Source organism: Phoxinus phoxinus, assembly GCF_949152265.1.
Source record: "Phoxinus phoxinus genome assembly, chromosome: 13".
In the NCBI taxonomy this organism is placed as follows: domain Eukaryota; kingdom Metazoa; phylum Chordata; class Actinopteri; order Cypriniformes; family Leuciscidae; genus Phoxinus; species Phoxinus phoxinus.
Window position 1 is genome coordinate 19067643 of NC_136888.1, and position 21133 is coordinate 19088775.

The following is a 21133-nucleotide window of genomic DNA, read 5'->3' on the forward strand; positions in this document are numbered from 1 at the left end:
TGGCTAATTTGAGCCTAGACATGGGATGGGCATGTTGCTTGCTGTTCATGATGTCATTTTGTGTGGGTGTTTCTTAAACTTTGGGCACTTTTATGTCCCAAGGGTTGATTTTTATTAAAAGCAACAGATTCAACTTTTCTTTTTTGTCATAGGAAGACCACATTAACTTTTTACCATGCCTTCATTCAGTTTTGGCTACTATTCAAATGACTCGTGTATAGTTTTTGTTTTTGTCTTGTCCTAGACCTAGAATGTCAGTATTAACCTGAAATCTGTCACAAAAATATGACTTATAGTCATTTCAATATGTGTGATCATGAATTCTATGAATGAATTTGTCATTCCAACAACACACAAAGTTAGTGTACTTGTTTTCCAAGGAGACAGTGATGTCATAGAAAAGCTTGAGATTAAATATTACACGTAACGTGAAGAAAATGGAGAAATCTGTTTTTGAGATGTGGTGGGAAAAATTACACTGGTGGGAAAAACGAAAGAATTTTCCTGTAATGTACACTACCATTCCAAAAAAATGTGTGAAATACTTTTTCCAGCAATGATACATTAAATGATACATTTCTAATGTTACAAAATATTTTGATTTCAAATAAATGCTGTTCTGTAACTTTCTATTTATCAACAAATCCTGAAAACTATCATGGTTTCTAAAAAAATATTAAGCTGCACAAAAGGTTTCAGAATTGATAATAGTTGAATATTGACATGTTTCTTGAGCACCACATCAGCATTTTAAAATGATTTCTAAAAGGATCATGTGACACTGAAGACTAGAGTAATGACTGCTGAAATTTTCTTTTAGGAATGTTTGTTTCCTAAAAGTTTACAGGGTGTGTAAAAATGACTAGTTGTAGAAACACCCTTCTAGTTCTGTCAGAACGAGAGCGCATCCGTTTTCTTTTTTATACCAACAGTGTTCAGAGAGCTTGTTGGTGTCAGCTTGGTGCTTTGTAAAACACGCAAAACAAACACTGTTGATGTATGTGGAACAGAAGCAGATTTAAAACATTCATGTGTGACTTTCAGTTCTAGTGGGCTGTATATTTGTATAACACTCTAAATGCTGTTAGTGTGGTTTGAATGAGAAGATTCCTTAGTCAAGACAAGAAGAGTTGGATTAAAATGAAAAAAAATTGTTTTAAACCTACATATGAAAAAAGCGTGAGGTTTAATTTTCCTTCCATTCTCTTTGGTGACATATTCATGTTACATGTAACCACAACCCACATTTTCAGGTCATTTTCCCTAAACTACAGTCCATGTGATCTGGGCTTGTCCTTGTGTCTTCCTGAAGGTCAAAAGACCAGCTATGACGATACAGGCAGAGAACAAACAAGCCCTTTCCTTCCTCTTTAGAGATTCACTTCATCTTCATGACTGATTGATTGCACTTGATGCTCAGTTAGACATCATAAAAGATGTTATTGTCAGTCCATTGAGGTCGTTTGCCAACAACCTTTCTATCTTCTGCTGATCTGCGGTTGCTGGTCTCCACTGGCTGGTTGTGTGTGCAGGCATCTTTCCAGTCTACATGTGGATCCAGGAGTCTGCAGGCTGGTTAGATGGTTGTCACGTGCCCAGCAAACATCACAGTTTTTTATTGTCTGGTTTTTATCTTTAAGAATTTGCTACACGCATTGAATGTCTACACATTTTTAATAATTTAGTGATGTATTGCATGAAGTGAAGTACATTTTATGCATTTGGCAAGTGATATTATCCAAAGCGAGTTGCAACTCGTATTTATGATTTACAAGCGTTTTCATTCAAGTTATACATTTGATCAGCTTGTGCATTGTTGGCATGCTCTACTGTTTGTGCTTCAGGAATGCAGGTATTTTTAGTTCATGGTTTGGTTTTGTACAGTGCTTTTTCTTTTAGGGGTGGATGGTATGACAAATGTTTCTGTTTTTTTTATTATTATTATTCCAGTAGCAATTCAAATCACAATATCTTTTTACTGCAAATTCAACCAAAAAAATTTTTGAGGTTAATATATTTTTTGTGATAATCTGCTCCCTTTTTTTAACATTTACAATAATTCAAATACAAATGCATCTTGTGACATTGAAGAACTATCAAAGATGTCTTTGTTGCAAGTCATATGCTAAAATTTAATTGTATTCATGCAGAGTCTCAGCACTGATCTGACATTGATTTGTTTGGTAATGAATACCAGAGAAATGACTTTCGCTGCTCGGATCTTGTGGGGTGTGTCATCTGTAATATGTCACCTGACAAGCAATTTCAAACACTTGTAATGCTGAATCCATCCAGAAGATCATAAATGTCAAAAAAAAAAAAAAAATTACAAAGTGCAGAGCATCTGTCTGGTCCCGCATAAATTTACAACACCCTTACCAGCAAAGAAACAAATAAAAAGGTTGTCGTTTTTTGGGGGATGTTTGCTTGTGAGCAAAATTGTAATTTGAGGATTTCCATGAAGACAGCTGCTGACATAGTGTTAAAATATATAATATAATATACGATAATAATATATATATTTTTAATAATATATTTTTTTCCCAATATAATAAGTAAATGATAGAAAGTGTTTTTACCGGACTGAACCAGATTTAACACAACTATGTTATTGTTAAATGTTACCATTTTCAGTGTCTGTTTATAGGGTGATAAAATATTATTTGGACCAAAGGTCTGTCTCTCATTTTGTTGATCATTTGGGATCTTCATGTGGCTCTTCATTCACTGAAGGGTTTATGTGTCTGAAGCACCTGCCGTAATCGGAATGATATCATGGCGGCGCAGACGTGCACTGGCTCAAGTCGTCTTATTGGCTTCAGGATGGTCTCCAGGAAGGACTGGCTTGTACAGGCTGAACTTGAGCTCTCAAATCTGTTTGGAAAGTGGAACCGTTCTGATTGAAAGCGGGTCGGCCGCTGGGGTTAATTTATAGCCGCGGCGTTTATGTGACTGTCTCACCATAAATCTTTTAGTTCCACAAGAGACTAATGACTTTACCAGACTCCTTGCTTTTCATGTATATCTCTAAATAAATGCATGTTGAATTAGGTCTTTGCAAAACTTTATTACAAGATTAAGTCATCGTCTGTTAAGAAAATAATTATTTTTGTTCAGTTTGAACTCTTACTGTTGAGTTTTCCATTAGGAGCTACAGGACTTCTCTCCAAATAAGATAAAGCAGAGAAGGAAGAAAAGGAGTGTACCTTTTATGGACGTCGTCCCTCCCGTTTATCTGAGTTGTCCTGTCGCTTTTGTAGACTTTTTTGCTCAGCAGTCAATGTTATAAAAGGGTTAGAATTTCTTTCTTTCTTAATGGGAATTTTTCTCATACGTCTAGTCTTATCAGCAACAAATTCTCTCGCTCTCTCTCAAGGCAAGACCTCTTTTCCAACACTGTTCTGTCGCTCGGGGTACATTTCTGACTTAAGACATCTCACCACCCTATTGCCAACACTGAGCTTGTGTACATATAGATCACGGTGTGTCTGGGATTTCAGTCTTTCTGAATTATCTGTTGTTCACTGCTAGGGACCCTTGCCATATCCAAACACCTCGAGGTGCTTGAGTCATAGCAAAGATGGTGCACCTTCAAAGCCGATTATTCATGCTTTCATTGCCAGCTTAAGGACATGGACATTGGATTGGACCGTAACCTCACAGGTTGTCTGCTGTCCACCTTTAGTTTTCGTCACGGGTCTTTATTGTCAACATTGTTCACCAGAACCAGCCACTGACAGAAGCATGCTTTGACTGTTTAGTAAACTGCATTTGTCTAAAAGGAGCACGTCTTACAAATGAGCTAAAGCCGTTGTGACATGACAGATTAATTCAGACGCGAGAGGACTTCAGGTTAACTTCCTTAAAAAGCTTAAAAAACCTTGACTGTTTTCAGTCAGAAGTCCTTAGCCTTTTGAATGAATGATGCTGTGATCAGATGTGTTCGGAGGTCAGCACTCAAGTGGTCTCAATGCCAGTCAGAATTCAGAATTGAAGAATTGGCTCCTTTTCTGTTTGAGTATTAATCTGAATCAAATTGGCTGCAACACAGGAATTTGAGATGGTAATGTTATTTGCTTAATTATAGTTAAAAAAAAATTAAATGGGTAATTTAATTATTGGAAAGTAGTTCCTAGAAGTAAATTATTTTTCAAGCCTGGTCTATAAATGTATTAAATATAAACATAATTTTATAATTTATATATAGTCCTATTTATAATGAATAATTTGGTTTATCATAAATTATATTTTATACATGATTAGTTTAGATTAGATTAGATAGCCTTTATTGTTAATATACACATGTATTACGAAATAAGGAAGTGCTTCTCTTGGTGCTGGAAAAATTATACAAGAAACAAAAACAATATTACATAAAGCACAAATATTAAATGTATAGTGCAAAAAAAAAATTGTAGCTAGTCAAATTTAAATATTGATCTAATAAGAAATGTATTGCACTAAACCTGTTAGTTGCAAAGTGAAGAATGAAAAATAGCACCCTGCAGACTGTGTGTACAGTATGTTGCAGAGAGGAATCAGTGCATTTTAGAGTTCATGATGGTTATGGCTTTGGGGAAGAAACTGTCCTTAAATCTTTTTGACCTCGTTTTGATGGCCTGATGGCAAGCATTATATAATATTTATAATTTTCTGTTGCTGACATTTCAAACATCGATCTGTCTGTTTACTTGTTTGTCTGTCTGTAAGGCCTATAAACCTTCAGACAAGGGTTTGTCAAACCATCATTTCAAGTTTGTCCTGACATACCTTCATTTTCTATTTAAATTATACTTAATGTAGTTACTGTATACAAGTTTCTTTGAATTTTACTTTATTTTAATTCTATAAGTCAAATTAATTCTACAAATCTTTGTGTGCGCAGAAATTAGACTTTTAAATGTTACAGGCAAGATCAAAGATATAAAAAAATACCATGGAAGTCAATGGCTACAGACATCTGTCTGGTTACCAACATTCTTTAAAATATCTTTTGTTGTGTTCAACAGAAGAAAGAAACTCGTGTTGTGACATTACTGTCGGATTCAATGTAGTTGCAATACATCATCTTTTATTTTTATTCTCTCTGAAAAGCCAGTGTCAAACTGCCTCGTTTAAAAATGGATTCGCAGTAAAATGAAGCGATCAAACGAACAGTGTCTTACTAATGCGATCTGACTGGAACTTTGTTAAAAATGAAAAGTTAATCTATGGTTGCTTAATGTTAGTCACAAGGATGGCAAATAATACAAAGATTACTGGAGTAATCCTGTGTTTGTGTCTTTCTCGTATTTACTACTTCGTGACATGCACGAATTAGTGGGCGGGGCTAAAGAGGCAATGATGTAGAAGTAGGCATAGACCAACGCTACTTTTGCGTCATCGAAGGGTAACGCCCCTTTTTGGGGGAAAACAAACGGATTCCCCTGAGAACAGATCTCGGTCTAATAAGTTTCTTGACAGCAAAAATGGCACAAATATACACACTCTTTGCCGGCTGAGGACCGTGAGTGGTATTTAAAGAAGCTACTGGATATGGGGATAACAGAGGTGTCCCTTTGAAATGGTCGAAAACTGGATTAATGACCCCACGCAGTGGCCAAATATGGACTATTCAGAGTTTCAGACCTCTACCACTGTCTCGTGGAATCACCAAATAACGTTAGCCTATTTTTTTTGTCATTAACACACTCACAGTATGACAAACTAGACGATGTCTAGAGGAGTCGGTGGTTTACTTGGATCATATTTCACTTGATTTAAGCTATTGACAGTTTTGTTGTTGACTAGCTAACGTTGTTAACGTTACTAGTTAACGTTAGAAAGACGAAGCTGCTAGCAGCAGTTTAGTTGGTATGATAACGGAATTAAAGCCAGTAACTAGCAAGTACACTACTTCATGTTAAATACACATAGTTTGGGGGGTTGAATTAGTGACACAAGCAGAAACCAGCCAAGTCCACTTTAGTCCTAGCCTGCCACTATTTCAACAGTAAAATCAGTTAACAGCCAAGGTAGCGTGCCTAGTGAGAGCTAATCACGTAACTTTAACGTTAGCTGCTAGCAGCTTCGTCTTTCTAACTAGTATAGCTAGTCGATAACAAAACTGTCAATAGCTTAAAATAAATCAAGTGAAATATGATCCAAGTAAGTTAAACCACCGACTCCTTTTGACATGGCCTCGTCGTCTAGTTTGTCATACTGTGTTAATGACAAAAAAAATAGGCTACTTACTCTTTAAATACCGCTCACGGTCCTCGGCCAGCAAAGAGAGTGTGTATGTTTGTGCCATTTTTGTTTTTTAAGAAACATTTTGCAGATCTAGAGCGAGTTCTGTACTCAGGGGAATCTGTTTGTTTTCCCCCAAAAAGGGGCGTTACCCTTCGATGACGCAAAAGTAGCGTTGGTCTATTGGTCTTTTATCACATTATGAAGTAATAATGTGACAAATCCGATACTAGTCTCTTGGCTTCAATAAAAGCTGTTTTTGGACTAACAAGAAACTTTTGAGTTCTGACACTTGCCGGATATTTTACAGGATTTTTTAGTACAATAGTATAGGAAAGGATAGTACATGATATCTAATATGTCAAAAGATCAAGGAAAATTTGGTTTCGTAATTCATGACTCCTTTAACTTTCATCATTTGTGGCCATGGGTTTGCTGAATATCTTTAAACTGAGAAGCTATAACCCTGCTCTGATACATTGTGTGAACCTTGTTTTCTCTGACCCAGGTGGGTTAGAGTGTGTTTGTGTGTGTGTGCTCTTCTCTGCAGAAAGTTGTCATTCTCATATTTGCCTCAATCATGTGTGTTTAACCAGCAGTCCCCCACAGGTAAAACTGCTAGTTGAAGAGGCATTGCATCAGAAGTATGTAGCCACAGATAATAAACACAAAACCCGTTCCTCGTGAAGTCATGGTGACGCATCACAGCTGTATTATTTTTGGCTGTCATTGACAGGTTTAAATGATATAATGCAAAAATGAATCTCTTTGCAGTCTGCGCATGGCATCATACTTGGGCCACCTGCTTCAGAAGGAAATGGCACTTGAACTTTGAAGATAAAGTGGTCGATATGAGCTCATGTCTGACACTTTGTTATTCAGGGAACCTTGATGATTTTGTACTGAATTTACAGCCTCCTTTTGAGGTTTCATCCCACATACCTAACAGATGAAATTAATATCCATGTAAATACTTTGCGGCAGGCGTATCGTGTTGCAGTAGCGGCTCTGCTAATGGTAACTCTCTTTTTCATAATAGACATTGTGTAGATACACATTAGTGATCTGACAGTGAAGGACTATTTACACAGGCTCACAGGGAAGCTTTGGCAATTTAGAGTTGGTTCAAGATGAAATGGTAGGATATTGTTTTCAACAGATGATAGTCCTCACTTGCGTCATCTGTTTGGTAAGCCACCTTTCGTCTAAGTGCTTCCTGAACAGTGATTTTGTGGTGACCATTTCATTCTGACGGGCTAAGAAATATTGGCCCAGTGGCAACCAGTTACTTGTACTTGTATATTATTTATATGATTTTTGAGTTTTCAAATCTATCCTGTCAGCTTACTTTAAGAAATTAATTTACTCCCGGAGGTTTGTTTATTAAAATTTAAATTATTTATACAGTATCTAAAACAAAATGGTTATTTCTTTTTGATCTATTTATGTGAAATTAAGAATGCCAGTTTTTTTTTTTTTCTTTTCATAAACGCATCCACACCTAAACAAAATGATAACTTTGGCTCTGCTTTCAAGCAAACCATGTCGTCATGGTCAACTATAAGTCACAACTGTCAAGATTGTAATCAGGAGTTCAACACAATATTTACCAGGTTGTATAATCATTGTACTTTTGTGCCCCAAGAGAATTCAGTGTTGACGTAAATTGTCACAGAAAATGATCTAATATTCCCTCTATTGCTCAATTCAATGACATCTTAGACTTCGAGTCTCCTGCTCTCCGGCCTTGCCTTCCACCACTTCAGCATTATTAATATGAAATATGCAGTCCCGAGTGAAATAGAACTTAATGTTTTATATTGCTAGTGGGTTCGTTGTAATTAACTAGTAAAAAGTAAAGACTGATTTTTAGGGAGTTTCACAATAGCGTTTTAGACCCAGTCATGCCTTCATCTTCTACAGAAAGAACTTAAGGTCTTTTATTCCCAGAAATGAGGACATTTTGCTCTTTCTTTGTGTAATTAAAGTAATAACGGTAAAGACTCGGACCACTGAACATCTCATTTAGGCGCCTCTTAAATTTCCCTCTCCCTCCATCTCTCATGGTGTCTCTCTTGGAAAGACCTCTGAAGAGCTGTGCTGCTACTGCTCACATCTACTGTTCTGTCTCATCTTTGGACGGGTGTCTCTAAAGGCAGCCTGCTGTGGCTTTAGCTCATTTATTATTCCAGCTGTGCTTTTATTAGTGATGTCAAGCTTCTCTGTCTTCCAAGTCTTTTCATAATCTTATACATTAGTATCCAGAAGACTGGCTATTAAATATTTTTTTTTTGCTTTTTAAAGTCCTCTTGAAATCAAAATTGACCCCATTTACTTTGTTAGTGCACATTTACTAATCTTGTGGTTAACAATTAATCCATGCAAGTTAATGCACAGAAATGTAATCTTTAATCAAAATCTGAAAACTTGCTTCCGCTCCGGAATCGCAGCGCTTCCCTGATGACGTCAGTTTGGCGGCTTGGGTTTAATATCCTTAACCACTCCCCTCCAACCGTCAGTCTGCAATGAGCGAGGGATGGAGAAAAACGCAAAAAAAAAACCTGCCCTTTATTCAATATTCCTTTTCATTTGGAAATGTCACAACACTGAAGTACTGGGAAGTTTGATTCGTTTGGTTGGTTTTAAGCTTAAAACGATGCTCAAAAGTTTTGCTTAAAATTAGATGAAAATTACTTTAAATTTGTATCTTTTGTATTCGTTTCTAGTAAAGACCCCCATACATTAGTTTTCCAACTTCAAGTGAAGGAAACCATGACCAATTACATCACCTAATTTGTATTTTCATAGTTGAAGCTCAGGTACATAAAGTACCTACGACATTGAATGTAATCACAACAGTCAAAAGTTATGCTTTTACGCTATGGTTATATGTATAAAAAAGACACAACAGGGCAAAATGAAAGATTAGACAGGGCTACGTTGTTTATACAGTTTTTCCTGTATGTTTAGACTTTATTTGTAAAGCTATGAATGTAAAACTAAATGTGTCTTGCAGCACTGTGTGAAGTCAGTATGTTAATGATGATTTGGGACAAATATAATGTGATTTAATGGACAAACTGTTAGTGGCGCAGCAGGATTTTGAATCGTAGCGGAGCGCTGTTGACAGACTCATAGAAAACGTGTTTGAATTGTAAACGTAGCGCAAGGCAGCACTGTGCTTCTCAATCGGGGGGTGACCCCCTTTATAGTACAGCAAATTAATAATTTTGTATACAAAGTCACTTGTCAATGAAGGATAATGAATTGCCATTAAGGACGGTTATAGTGATTGGTGAAAAGATGATCAAGGACGTTTTGAGCCAGTCATGATGAGTGTGAGGTGGCTGGTAAATTGAAGCCAGCATTAAATGAGAATTCTTTTACTAGAAGCATGTTATTGACCTCGTAATTTTAATCAATTTCATAACTTGATCTTCTCTTTGGTGACATGTCAGATCTCTCCTGTCATTTCATCTGCATAAACCATTCCCCCTTCTTACTGCAAGGTTGCATTCAGATCTCCCTTATCCAATCAACAGTCGATTTATAGAACAAAGTCCCTGCCCTACTATCTTTCCTTTTTCTTTAATCAGATCCACTCAGATATACATCACAATATGGAATAAAATGTTGCTACTCCAGTTTCCTTGGCTTTAAAGTCGCAATGAAATAGGAGTCCAATATAGTTATTTTCTGCAAAAACTAACCTCAGTCTTGGGCTGGTCTGGTGATTAAATTGCTTTCCCTCCCATTTCCGAGCCCTGATACTGTTACCATAGCAACACAGGTTTTTCAGAGTGGCAGAAGCGTGTGGAGAGGAACAGAGGTGCAATTCTGGAAGGAGTGGGAGGGGTCACCAGCTTGAAAAGTTGTTTCTTGGTGGTTTCTTCTTCCCCAGGGAAGGAAGCTGCTTTGTGATAGTCATCTTGTCAACTTGGCATTGCAGTGAGCAACGAGAACTCACAGGGTGGGAATGTTTTGTGCAACCCCCAAAAGTGCACAGGCACTATATATATATATATATATATATATCACACACACACACACACACACACACACACACACACACACACACACACACACACACACACACACACACACACACACAACCATATTTTTATCATCAGCTGAGAACAGTGCATTTCTCTCTTGTGTGTGTATTCTCAGTTTAATGTCACCCCCAGTATGGCATATCCTCCTGTGTGAAGAACAGTCTCTACTTTGTGAGGCTTTGTTCTAGTATCACACACAAAATCAGGCCTGTTGAAATGATATCCATCTTCAAACTAAATGGAGACGGCTGACTTATCTCTGGAAGTCCACTGCCTTTTCAACACACCAGCATTTGGGGGCTTTTCCTCTCTCGCTGACTTGTTCATCGGTTCAACTGAAGCTGTATGTTTTTATGCTTGTTTTGTAGGTGTTTCTGGAATTTTAATATGATTTTGTCCATGCCGAAGTAGTTATGGTCGGAGTGAATTTGGGTTTTGTCTTAGATTCTGCCTGACCTCAGGCGACGCTGCTTGTTCCTCGACCCCCTCAGGGATCTTCTGTTATCAGGTTCAGATCTCAGATATGCACCCTGGGTTATGCTCCTTTGAAAGATAGATAGATAGCACACACTTCGAGAGAACTCAGGAAGTTTTGCTGGGAAAAAAGACAAAATAATCTGCACATTATCAGCTTGAGTTTCCAAAAGATGGACTGCCAAAATGCTTATGTCACTAACAATTTCTGCCCCTCCATCTGATACTTTCAGCCCATTGGGAGACGGCCAAAGTGTCTCTGTTATTCATTATGTTCATCAGCGCTTCAGAGACATAGCCAGGTTTATTTTATTGAGGGATCGTCCGAAAATGAGAATTGAAATCTTTCTGGCTCTGTACTAAACCTTAGTGAGGGTCTTGATATCTAGTGTCTAGAATATATGTTTTAATTTATTATTCTATTCTAACTGTGCATGTTGAGAATCTCAATTCAATCACTTTTTTGTTTCATTGTTTAATTTTGTTCAAGAACCATTGTTCCTTTTATGATGTTGAATGCCATTTCTGCCATTTTGGGACCCCTCCCCCCCCATACTGAGCTAGATGAAGTGCATTGAGGCTGCCTTATCGGTTATGATACATGCCATAGCTCAAGTGTCTTATGAGGCAGCATAACTTTTCTGCCTACTGTTCGGAACAACCTTCGCATTGTGAGCTTGCCAAATATGCCTAAAAATGCTGTCTGGGTAGGCAGCTCAACTGGGCACTGTAGTCTTCCTGGAGCCCTTGTGTCTGTAGACAGAGTTGGGGTGAGGCCTGTTACAGTAAGGGTGAGTTTAAATATAGACGTTTCCACACAGATAAATGCAGACCCCCCCCCCCCCCCCCCCCACACACACACACACACACACACACACACACACACACACACACACACACACACACACACACACACACACACACACACACACACACACACAGTATGCTTAACACAGTAAGAAAATGGCCCACAGGAGACTGGTATGTTTCTTACAGAAACATTAACCCCCACCCACCCCCAGTGGGGCCCACAACCATTTTTTTCTCCTCCTAAAAATAAATCAGCCACCAAGACAAACACAATGTTAGCAGCACATTTAAAAGTCAGATGACTTGTATTGTTAGAAAATTATGCAGAAACTACTTTCATTCAAAATAGTCAGTTCTCCACTGCTTTTTCTGCATTTCCAATTACGTCATTACATTTTAAATGTTTATCCCTCTCCCCCCAATTTTTTTTTGTTTTGAAGATAAATTTGAAACTGACTTGTCTAAAAAGAAAAAAAAAAGTTGTAAAATTGTAGTAAAAATGTGTAATGCCTTACTAATATTTAATGCCTGTAAAAGGAGGATGATCCCAGGGAGGATGATGGTGAGCAGTGTTTCACTGCATATCTGATCTTTGAAGTTAAGAAAGGAAGATGGGAGTGCTTTGATGTGAATGTCAGGTTTAAGAGCAGGAGTTTGATGAGTCAGGCTTGAAGTCCTCATAAATCACACTGAACCTTCCAGTCCTTTTTTCCCTTTCCTTTCTTCCCCTTTGTAGGTCAGAGGACCGAAGTGGTGTTACCCTTTCCTGTAATAAATGCTTTAAGGGGAGGAGGCCAGACATAGTGCTTGAAATCACGAGACTCGTGTGTGGTGTGTGTGTGTGTGTGTCCACACACAGCCACAGTCATTCTCGGGAACTGACCTTTTGTTCGTTTACTACATATACTCCATTACTCATACTCTCTCTTGCTGTCCAGGAAGACCAGAATCCCTCCGCGCGCTCTCTTTCTATCTCTCCCCAATTGGCTACAAAAACAGAGCTGATCCTCACTGGGTGAAAATGCTCATGGGTCTGACAGCAGTTGACTATCTGACAGCGGTTCAGTATCTTTTATTGAGTTACTGTACTCCGGATAGACTCACCAATGTCTTTCACTTTTCATTGGCGCCGTGATCTCATGATCTGATCTCTACTTCTGCCACTAATTATTTTGCACATCACACAGCCTCCAAATAATTTGTCCTTGGATTCCAACTGGCAAATTATCTTGTTTTAAGCATTTGTATCCAAATAGGGATACTCCAGGTACCAGTATCAAGTGAACTCTTAAGTCGCATTGAATCTGCTAAATGACTGCTTATTTAAACTAATATTGCAATTCTTTTAAAACTCAGACAAAAATTGTAATGTTGCGATGCCTTAATTGCATGTAACATTTACTGTGATTTTTTTATTTATTAGTGTATATGTTTGTCATTTATTTTTTTGTTTTTAATTTAAGAAAATATTGAAATATATTAGCCATTGATTGGTTATTAGCTGTAACACTTATTGCCTTGTCAGTATTAGCCAGAATTTTTATGTTCATGCGTCCCTAGTACTAGTTAGTCAACAAATAACATGGCCACTTAAACAACTTTTTTTTTAAAACATCAAGATTTTAGTTTAATATGTAAATGTTTGCTTATAATAGCCTTAGCATGTAAAGCCTTTTCCCCAGTGCAGATGTATATTTCTTGACTGCCTTGTGCTGTTTTAAATAGTGCATCTGAGACGCCTCATATATTTTAATTCAGCATTGACGTGTCGGTCTTGCTCCAGTTAAGACGGGATGCTTTTCCAGTAACGTGTGTCGGAAAGTATTTCCATCTGAGTCCTCTGCCCCTCGCTTACCTGCCGCTCTGCTGATGTGATACAGGCCAGTGAACGCTCACGTCTCTGTATGCAGAGGGTGCTATGTGTTTGTCCGATTGTATGCTATAGATTCTTTTATTTGTGTGGTATGCGGTTGTATGCTTTCTGTCACTGTGGTTAAATGTGTCCGGAATCTCTCCTCTTGGTTTGCGATGTAGTTGCACATATGATTATATGATGCTTGAGTGATATTTTCATCTCTTTCTCTCTCTTCCTCAGTGTTTGCTGTCTCAGCCAAAGTTCTGGGCGGTGGAAGTGACATCACTGTGCCTGAGGACTAAGCTGGAGAGAGGAAGCTCACGGAGAGTTGAACGTGCCATGATGCAAACTCAGGTAGAACACCGTTCAGAATGCACATCCATTTACACTCATAGAATGTGTTCCTCACCTGAAATATTATCATAAATAATGGCACAAATGCAATCAGGATCACAGTCTATGTGCTACATGTTTCTTAAGCACCAAATCAGCATATTTGAATAATTTCTGAAGGATCATGTTACACTGAAGACTGTAGTAATTCACCATCACAGGAATAAATGTATTTTTGATCAAATAACATGGACATCTTTTAAAAACATAAAAAAAACTTACCAAACGCAGACTTCTAGTGACTCTGTTGTCATTGTTTTAGTCTGAGGCACTAAGGAGTGTACAGTTCTTCTCTTTTAATATGAGCTGTAGGGTAGTGATTACTTCATTCAATTTTTTGATTTACTGTTTTCAATGTAATGCTTCCAAAATTTTATAGCACCCGGAGAAACGAGATCCCAGATTTCCTCCTGTTGTTTTTGCTGCATTTGTGTATGTGTGCAAGAGAAATGGACAGATAAGCCCGAGGGAGAAGAATGCTTTAGCTTCCCTTTGGCTGCTTCCCGTTTCCTCTGTCATTTATCATGACAGTTTGTCTCCATGTTTTACTGAGGAAAAGCCAGAACAGTAAAACCGGGAATGTGCTGATATGTTTGGTGTGTATTCTTGTTCATTTGTGTGTGGATTTTAGGAAAGGATTGGAGAATGGAATTTGTCGCTTTATTGAAATTTGTTGAAACAAGCCTGGTTCTTCCTGTCCTCCTGATCAAATTTAATTTTCTGGCTTCCAGTGACATTCTGAGGAGCAGAACGACTTGTCACAGATACCAGTTGTCCATTATGCCAGATACATTTTTATTTAGTGATGTTTATTCATTGTAAGACTGAAAAATTCTAGCCTCTGCGTTGGCCCATCTCACCACACAGAGACATCTGCTGTATGACTGTTTTGAATCATCTGTTCTTCTGAGAGGGGTTTACTGCTAAAGTTATGGTTTAAGTTTGTAGTGTCATCAGTCCTGTTTCAATGGAAGAACTCTTTAAATTGGCATAAATGCTAAATATAACCAAGAATTTGCTACTGTAATTTAAATCTAGTCTTGTAAGAAGTGCTTTTTTTAAATATATATATTTTTATTTACTATTTATTGTTATCCATTTTATTATTTATCATGTTCTTTTTTATTTATCTTTTAATTCATTTAATTTATTATTAGGACTAAGTGTGGTTTAATAATATCCGATAAAGAAGTGTTGCAGGGCTTAAAAGGATGGTTCACCCAAAAATGAAAACTGTTTGGTTACCAACATTCATCAAAACATCTTCTTTTGTGTTCCTTTTGCTGTGGCTGATTGCTTCCTTCTTTTTGATCTCAAGTGAAATCCATGGAAGTGACCATGAGCGCTGCAGGTGATCATCAGTTAAGAGCTGAGAATTGAAGGGTGCGATCAGACACTCTCTGTATGATGAACATCTGACAGATGGAAGGTCATCAGCGGGCAGAGTTTGGTGTGACACATGGCCCTCTACTTTTTCGATTGCTTTCTTTTTTCCTTTAAGTTTTAAGTGTTTGCCCAGTGGAGCTGCTCTGTGACATCCTAAAACTCAATGTGACAGATCATTGGGGGAGTCTTGACATTAGGAGGCCACCCTGAGGGGTAAGTTTGAGTCCGACAGGAGATCACTGCAAGTCACACAAACACCTGTCCATCACAGAGTTAGAGAAACATGAAGCGCTTAGCAAATCCCACTGCTGACACCAGTGAGTTCAGTCACCCTGAGAAGGATCCCAGCTGAGCAAGGCGAGAGAGTGACGGCACACTCTTTGGGAGGACGAAACACTTTAACAAAGTTCAACAGATGAGAGACAGGGAGGAAAATGATGTAGAAAGAAAGTCATGTAGCGCGTTATAGAGGTACAAATCCACATATACAATTTGCACACTCCTCTTTTCTCAAACGTTTGAATGCCCTTTTTAAGTAAATCTTTAAGATGTTGAGCTCTTTTTTGTGAGTGATTTAAATATTGCAAATATCATGAATGAGTATCGCCCTGACATAACGGATGTTGATAAACAACAACAGAAATGACTTGCTTGGTACAAAGTGAGCTCCTCAAAAGTTAACATATCCTTTGTTTTAATATTGTGTGTTGCCTTAAACATCAGTGACTGTTTGCAGTCATTTTGTTTTGATTCGGATAAAACTGTAAATGTCATAAAAGCAATATGGCCGTCCTTTATAAGGATTGGTATTGTTGGAGTCAAAGGATAAACACAAGGCTAATGACTTTAGGCCACCTAACTGGAAAGTAATAAGCAGTGTAATCTTTTTACTAGGTTTGTCAAACTTGACAGCTCCGTGATTGTGATGTCTATAATTTGTCTGTGTTGCTGAAATAAAATCAGGCATCCAAAATAAAATTGTAGATGTAATTTTCAATAGTTGTGGAAATCAAAAATCATGCTCTTGATCATTCTCATAAGTTAAGAAAAAAAAATTTGAGAAATGATTTTCTAATATTGAACAGTAAAGACTGTCCATCTGGTTTAAGTACTTGGTTCAATCAACTCAAGATAAAGTGAAAAAGCAAAAAAAAAAAGAGGAAAAAAAAGTGTTTTTTAGATCAAAGAGTTCAAGGCCCGGTTGCATAAAAGCCCTTGAGTTAAGAAAACCCTTAGTTATAAGGTTAAGTGTACTCTTAGTGAAACATGGGATGCAAGAAAATACCTAAGGGTCCACTTAAGAAACCTTAAGGCTGTCATTAAGTATTTTCCCTTAATTACTTGTCCCCTTAAGTTCTGTTATGCGTTGCAACAAAGTCCTTAGTAACCATTTAGCCCTAAAAAAAATTAAGGGATAAAAACTTGTCCCTAAAGTTATCTGCTGAACTCGAACGCGATGATTTCATGTTAATTGAGGAGGAAGTGCATCTTTAGCGATCAGAGTAAGCCAGTTAAAAAGTATGACGTGAGACAGTTTATTGGTAAAAAATAAAATTTGTCTTGGGTGTTTTTCCTCAGTCTTAAAATAATCGTTTTTTTTTTTTTGTCCGTGGTCCAGCTAGGAGCAGGCGTAGAGGACACCGAACGAGCCATTCTGTACTTTCGTGATTAATTTTCAAGGCTGCAAAATCGAATCAAATCCCCAAACAGACAAAGTGGCGTTGATGCATGAGTACAATACAATAACAACGAGTTGGATAAATATAATGCTTTTTAATGGAAAACTATTGGAGTTGCACAGAAGGATTTTGAGTGTCCTCAGTAGTCGTAGCTAGAGTCATAGAAACCACGTGGTCGAATTTTAGGACGCTCGGTGTCGTCCGTCAGACTGCCTATTAATAATCTCCATTACTCAATTTTATTTACAGCTGTATAGTTTAGTAAATATATATTTTTTTAAGTCAGTGGTTCATTCTGTTTATTGTGGGAGATTACATAACTATACTGCTGCTTTCTTTGCCATATTTTGCCAGAAACTATTGTAAAATGCTTTGTATAAACACTTACATAAGGGTGACTCTGATGGTGGCGCTACAGAGTTTCACAACCAAACCCCTTAATAGATAAAGGGAGTCCTGTGGCCACCCCAATTTTATTCCAAGTATTTGGAATATTTGGGTATTTGTTTTTAATGAACTGAATCATCTACTTGACTGCAACTCAGACCTCCATTAATGGCAGACGTTCTGATTGGATGAATTCCAGGCATATACTGAACATTTTTACAGTCATTCATAAAAGCTCATCGGCTTCACATTTGATGTAATCGATTCAGAAAGATTTTTGTTTTGCCTTCGAAATGATTCCCCTTCTATTCTGAACAGTCGTGACATTTTTGTGAATATCGCACTCCTTATCTCCACCTCTTTGCTGCTGTTCAAGTTTCACAGCGGTACTTGACAAACTTCATTTCCTCTGCCTCCACTGGCCTTTCTTCTGAGATCAAGAATGTAAAGTGTGTATTCAGAAATGGCAGAAAGGCACTTTGCCTATGTGCTCTGCATTTTTCTCAGTTTAGAGTTGCCGGTATCTAGGCCACTGAGTGGGCCAGAACTTCAGAAAAGTTTTTATTCCCTTTGTGTATTCAGAATGGCAGAGTCTGGTGCATTGTTGGATTAGAGGTGCTCTTTGTGACTGCCCAATTTGCCTGTTTGGAGCTTAACACCACGCGCTATCGACTGCAGCCCTCTTATTTTTCATTTAGGACTCCGATCAGGCCCTGGCTGAAGTAGATTTCTCTGAACGTAAAATTCAATTTCAGTGCTTAATCAATAATATCCCTGAAATAGAAGTTGGCAGCTTGGTTCTTGGTATGGATTTAGGCATCTCACGGCAACGCTGAAAGAAAAAAAGACCCATACACATATGACGTACGGTATTTTTAGAGCAGAAAAACGTTTTTTGAAGTAATTCAGCAGAGAGATGTTAAAAAAAAAATAATAATCTTCAACCGATGCACACTGCAGTAAATGACAATGTATGACATTAATTTTATATGAATATGATGCAACCATACACCAACAATGCATACATAATAGATTACATACACACTAACATCATATAGCCTAGATGATCTCAGTGCTATACAGAAATGGACTGAAAGCCTTTTGGATTTTAAAGCTTTTGGTTTTTAAAGAGTACTGCTAGCCTAGTACTACACTAACTGTCAAGTATGACTTGTAGACTGAGAGGTAAACTAAATGCTATTGGCTATTTGAAAAGGGTGAGGAGCCATTCATCCCGCTTAGCTTCCTGTTTCAGTGGAAACTCAACGCATCATACAAAGCTGTGCGTTCCAAGGCACTTCAGTGGGCCTTTAAATCGCAATGAATGGATTTTGACTCCACGGGGCTTATTCTTTTCCTCCTCTTTTAAAGTATGCTGAGTCATGAAGCATGCTCAGTGATGTCATTTCCTTCTGTCGCTGTATTTGGCTCTTGGAGTTCCTCCATGGAAAGGTTTATGTGTAATTCAAACTAAACTGCCAAATTGTCAACTGTAGGGGAGTTTACTTTGCCCCATTTTGTCAAAAAGCACACTGAAAAAAAGCACACAGCCTCCACAGCTGTATCCCTCAGCCCTCCTGATCGGAAGATTAGCATTTATATATTTCAGGCATTTTCCATCCATGGAAATGCTAAATAAGTAATTAGTTATCTGCTACCCGCAGACAAGCTTTGCCATCCTCCATAGAAACTGATTGTATCTACTCAGTCGGAAGTTTTATTTCCAGATGAGTTTCTTCCAAAGTGAATCCCAACTAGAACTGCAAAATTACATCTATATTGGATTTTTTTTTTTTTTCATCAGTTTACGAAATGCATTTTATGGAATATGTAATGTTTCCTTACTTCTGCTTGATTCCAGAATGTTCTGGAACTGAAATGTTGCAGACATCAGTGCCACATTAAGTTATTTACAGCATTTTGGGTGGACATACAGTATTTAAGTTAGTACAGTTATAATTCCATAATGTGTTTAGGCCTTCTATTCGTGCCAGTTGCAGTTCATATGTTCATAATAATTGAAAGCTGGGGGTGTACATGCGATAGACATCATTCTGTGCATTTATTTTCACTATTTAGCAAGCAAGGATGGCCATCAGCTTTCAATGTGCATTTGTGGACTTGTGTGCATGTTGTACACAGCTGCATTGTGTTATTGTGTTTTGTCTTGTTGCTTTTTGAAAAATTGACACTTGTTTGTGAACAGAATGAGTGTTGATCTTCTCACTCAAACAGCAGGTCTGCACATGCTTTAACTGAGTTTACACAGCAGTCAAACCCTGTAGCATTTCTCAGTGGAGAGCAGAGAGGCGTCTTTAAAATAAAATGAATACAAATGCTGCCATTTTGGCATGTGCTGGCACATCTATTTGTTATTGCTATCACTCTTGGAATTTGTGATTTGGGTTTGGGTTGTTTTTTTTGCTTCTAGATCACTTTTTTTCCATCTTGTTAATGATTGGAAAATATATTTCGGTCTGTGTAGCAATAAATTAAAGCAAAATGTGAAGGGTTGACTCACTGGAATAGTTTTTAAGTTGTTTGCACCACACTGCATTTTAATTGCTTCGGGGTGTTTTTATCACTGTCAGATATCACACCAAACACTAAGCACATTAATAATACTCATTATATTGATGTCTTTGTGTTCCAGGGAGGTCTGTAGTTCATGGAGATTTGTGTTAGTGAGCAGTGTTAGCATTCCCATTTCATCTTAATGGTACTACCCTCCAAAAGTATATGATTTGAGTATATGAAATTGTATATGATTGCTCAATTCTATGTACTACTTTGTTTTACTTGTAGCAAACTCTAAGGAAAATCTGCGTTCTTGTTAGAATAACACTGTGCCCTAAACAGACGTGTCACGATAAAAGTTATCTTTTCCATGTAATCAAAGTTTTTGTCCTAACCAGCTGCGACGATTCCATTTTAGGAATGGTTTCTATTTCTACGAAGTCGTGGCTGGAACAACAGAAAGTATGATATGATAATATAAGGGACTGCTAATGCTTTATTTATTGTTAAAAACATCTAATGTGAGTTTGAATATAATTTTGCATCTTATAGCAGTACGGAAAGCAACAATGGACAACTCAGTATCAATTTTTAGTAATGTTAAAATTGTGTAATATTCATGAATTTGATTATGTATTATCCATTCCGTTGCGAGAGCCAGACCACGCGCTCTTCTGACTGGCCAATATTTTTGATTGACTTTTATCACGTCTCTGGCGTGGATAGACAAACTATTTGTCGCTGGAATATTCTCTCACTCTACTCGTCTGGTTAGGACATGGTGTAATCGCTATGGCAAATAAGAAAATGTAAAATCGTGGAAGTAGCAATGCTTGAAAACTGCGAATATACGCATGTCCCTTATATGTCACTTTGTTCTGTTTCAGACCTTGGTGGATTTCTTCAGTGAGAAGAAGTGTCCCATCACTGAGAGACTAAAGATGTTCTACACATGCCGGGCGCCGCCTCTCTGGGATCTACAGGTGAACTGAATTCCTGTTTGTTTAATTGAGGCTTCTGGTTTCTCAAAATGATTGTTTTAGAATCACTCATAATGTATTACATTTATTCATTTAGCAGAAGCTTTTATCCAAAGCGACTTACAAATGAGAATAGAAGCAGTTAAACTAACAATAGGACAACAATATGTAAGTGCTATGACCCTTCCCAGTTTAATCTAACGCAGTACATGTACTTTATTTTTATTTTTTAAATTTGTATAAATGGATATAGAATAGAAGAGAAAGTATTAAAGTGGGGACTTTTTTTTTTTTCTCTGACACTGATTTATGATTATTAATTAAGCTGAAGCAGTTAACATTTTCAGATGATTAAAGATGGTTTGTTTT

At 37.5% G+C, this 21133-nt stretch overlaps 1 protein-coding gene across 3 annotated transcripts in view; it reads left to right on the top strand.

The window, feature by feature from the left end:
• ttc27 (tetratricopeptide repeat domain 27) overlaps positions 1-21133 on the top strand; it is an 82988-nt gene that overhangs the window by 36431 nt on the left and 25424 nt on the right. For all 3 annotated transcript variants that reach the window (XM_079632249.1, XM_079632248.1, XM_079632250.1), the window contains 2 exons: positions 13663-13776; positions 20672-20767. In XM_079632249.1, coding sequence (XP_079488375.1) covers positions 13663-13776; positions 20672-20767 — 210 coding nt within the window. The remainder of the gene's footprint in view (positions 1-13662; positions 13777-20671; positions 20768-21133) is intronic.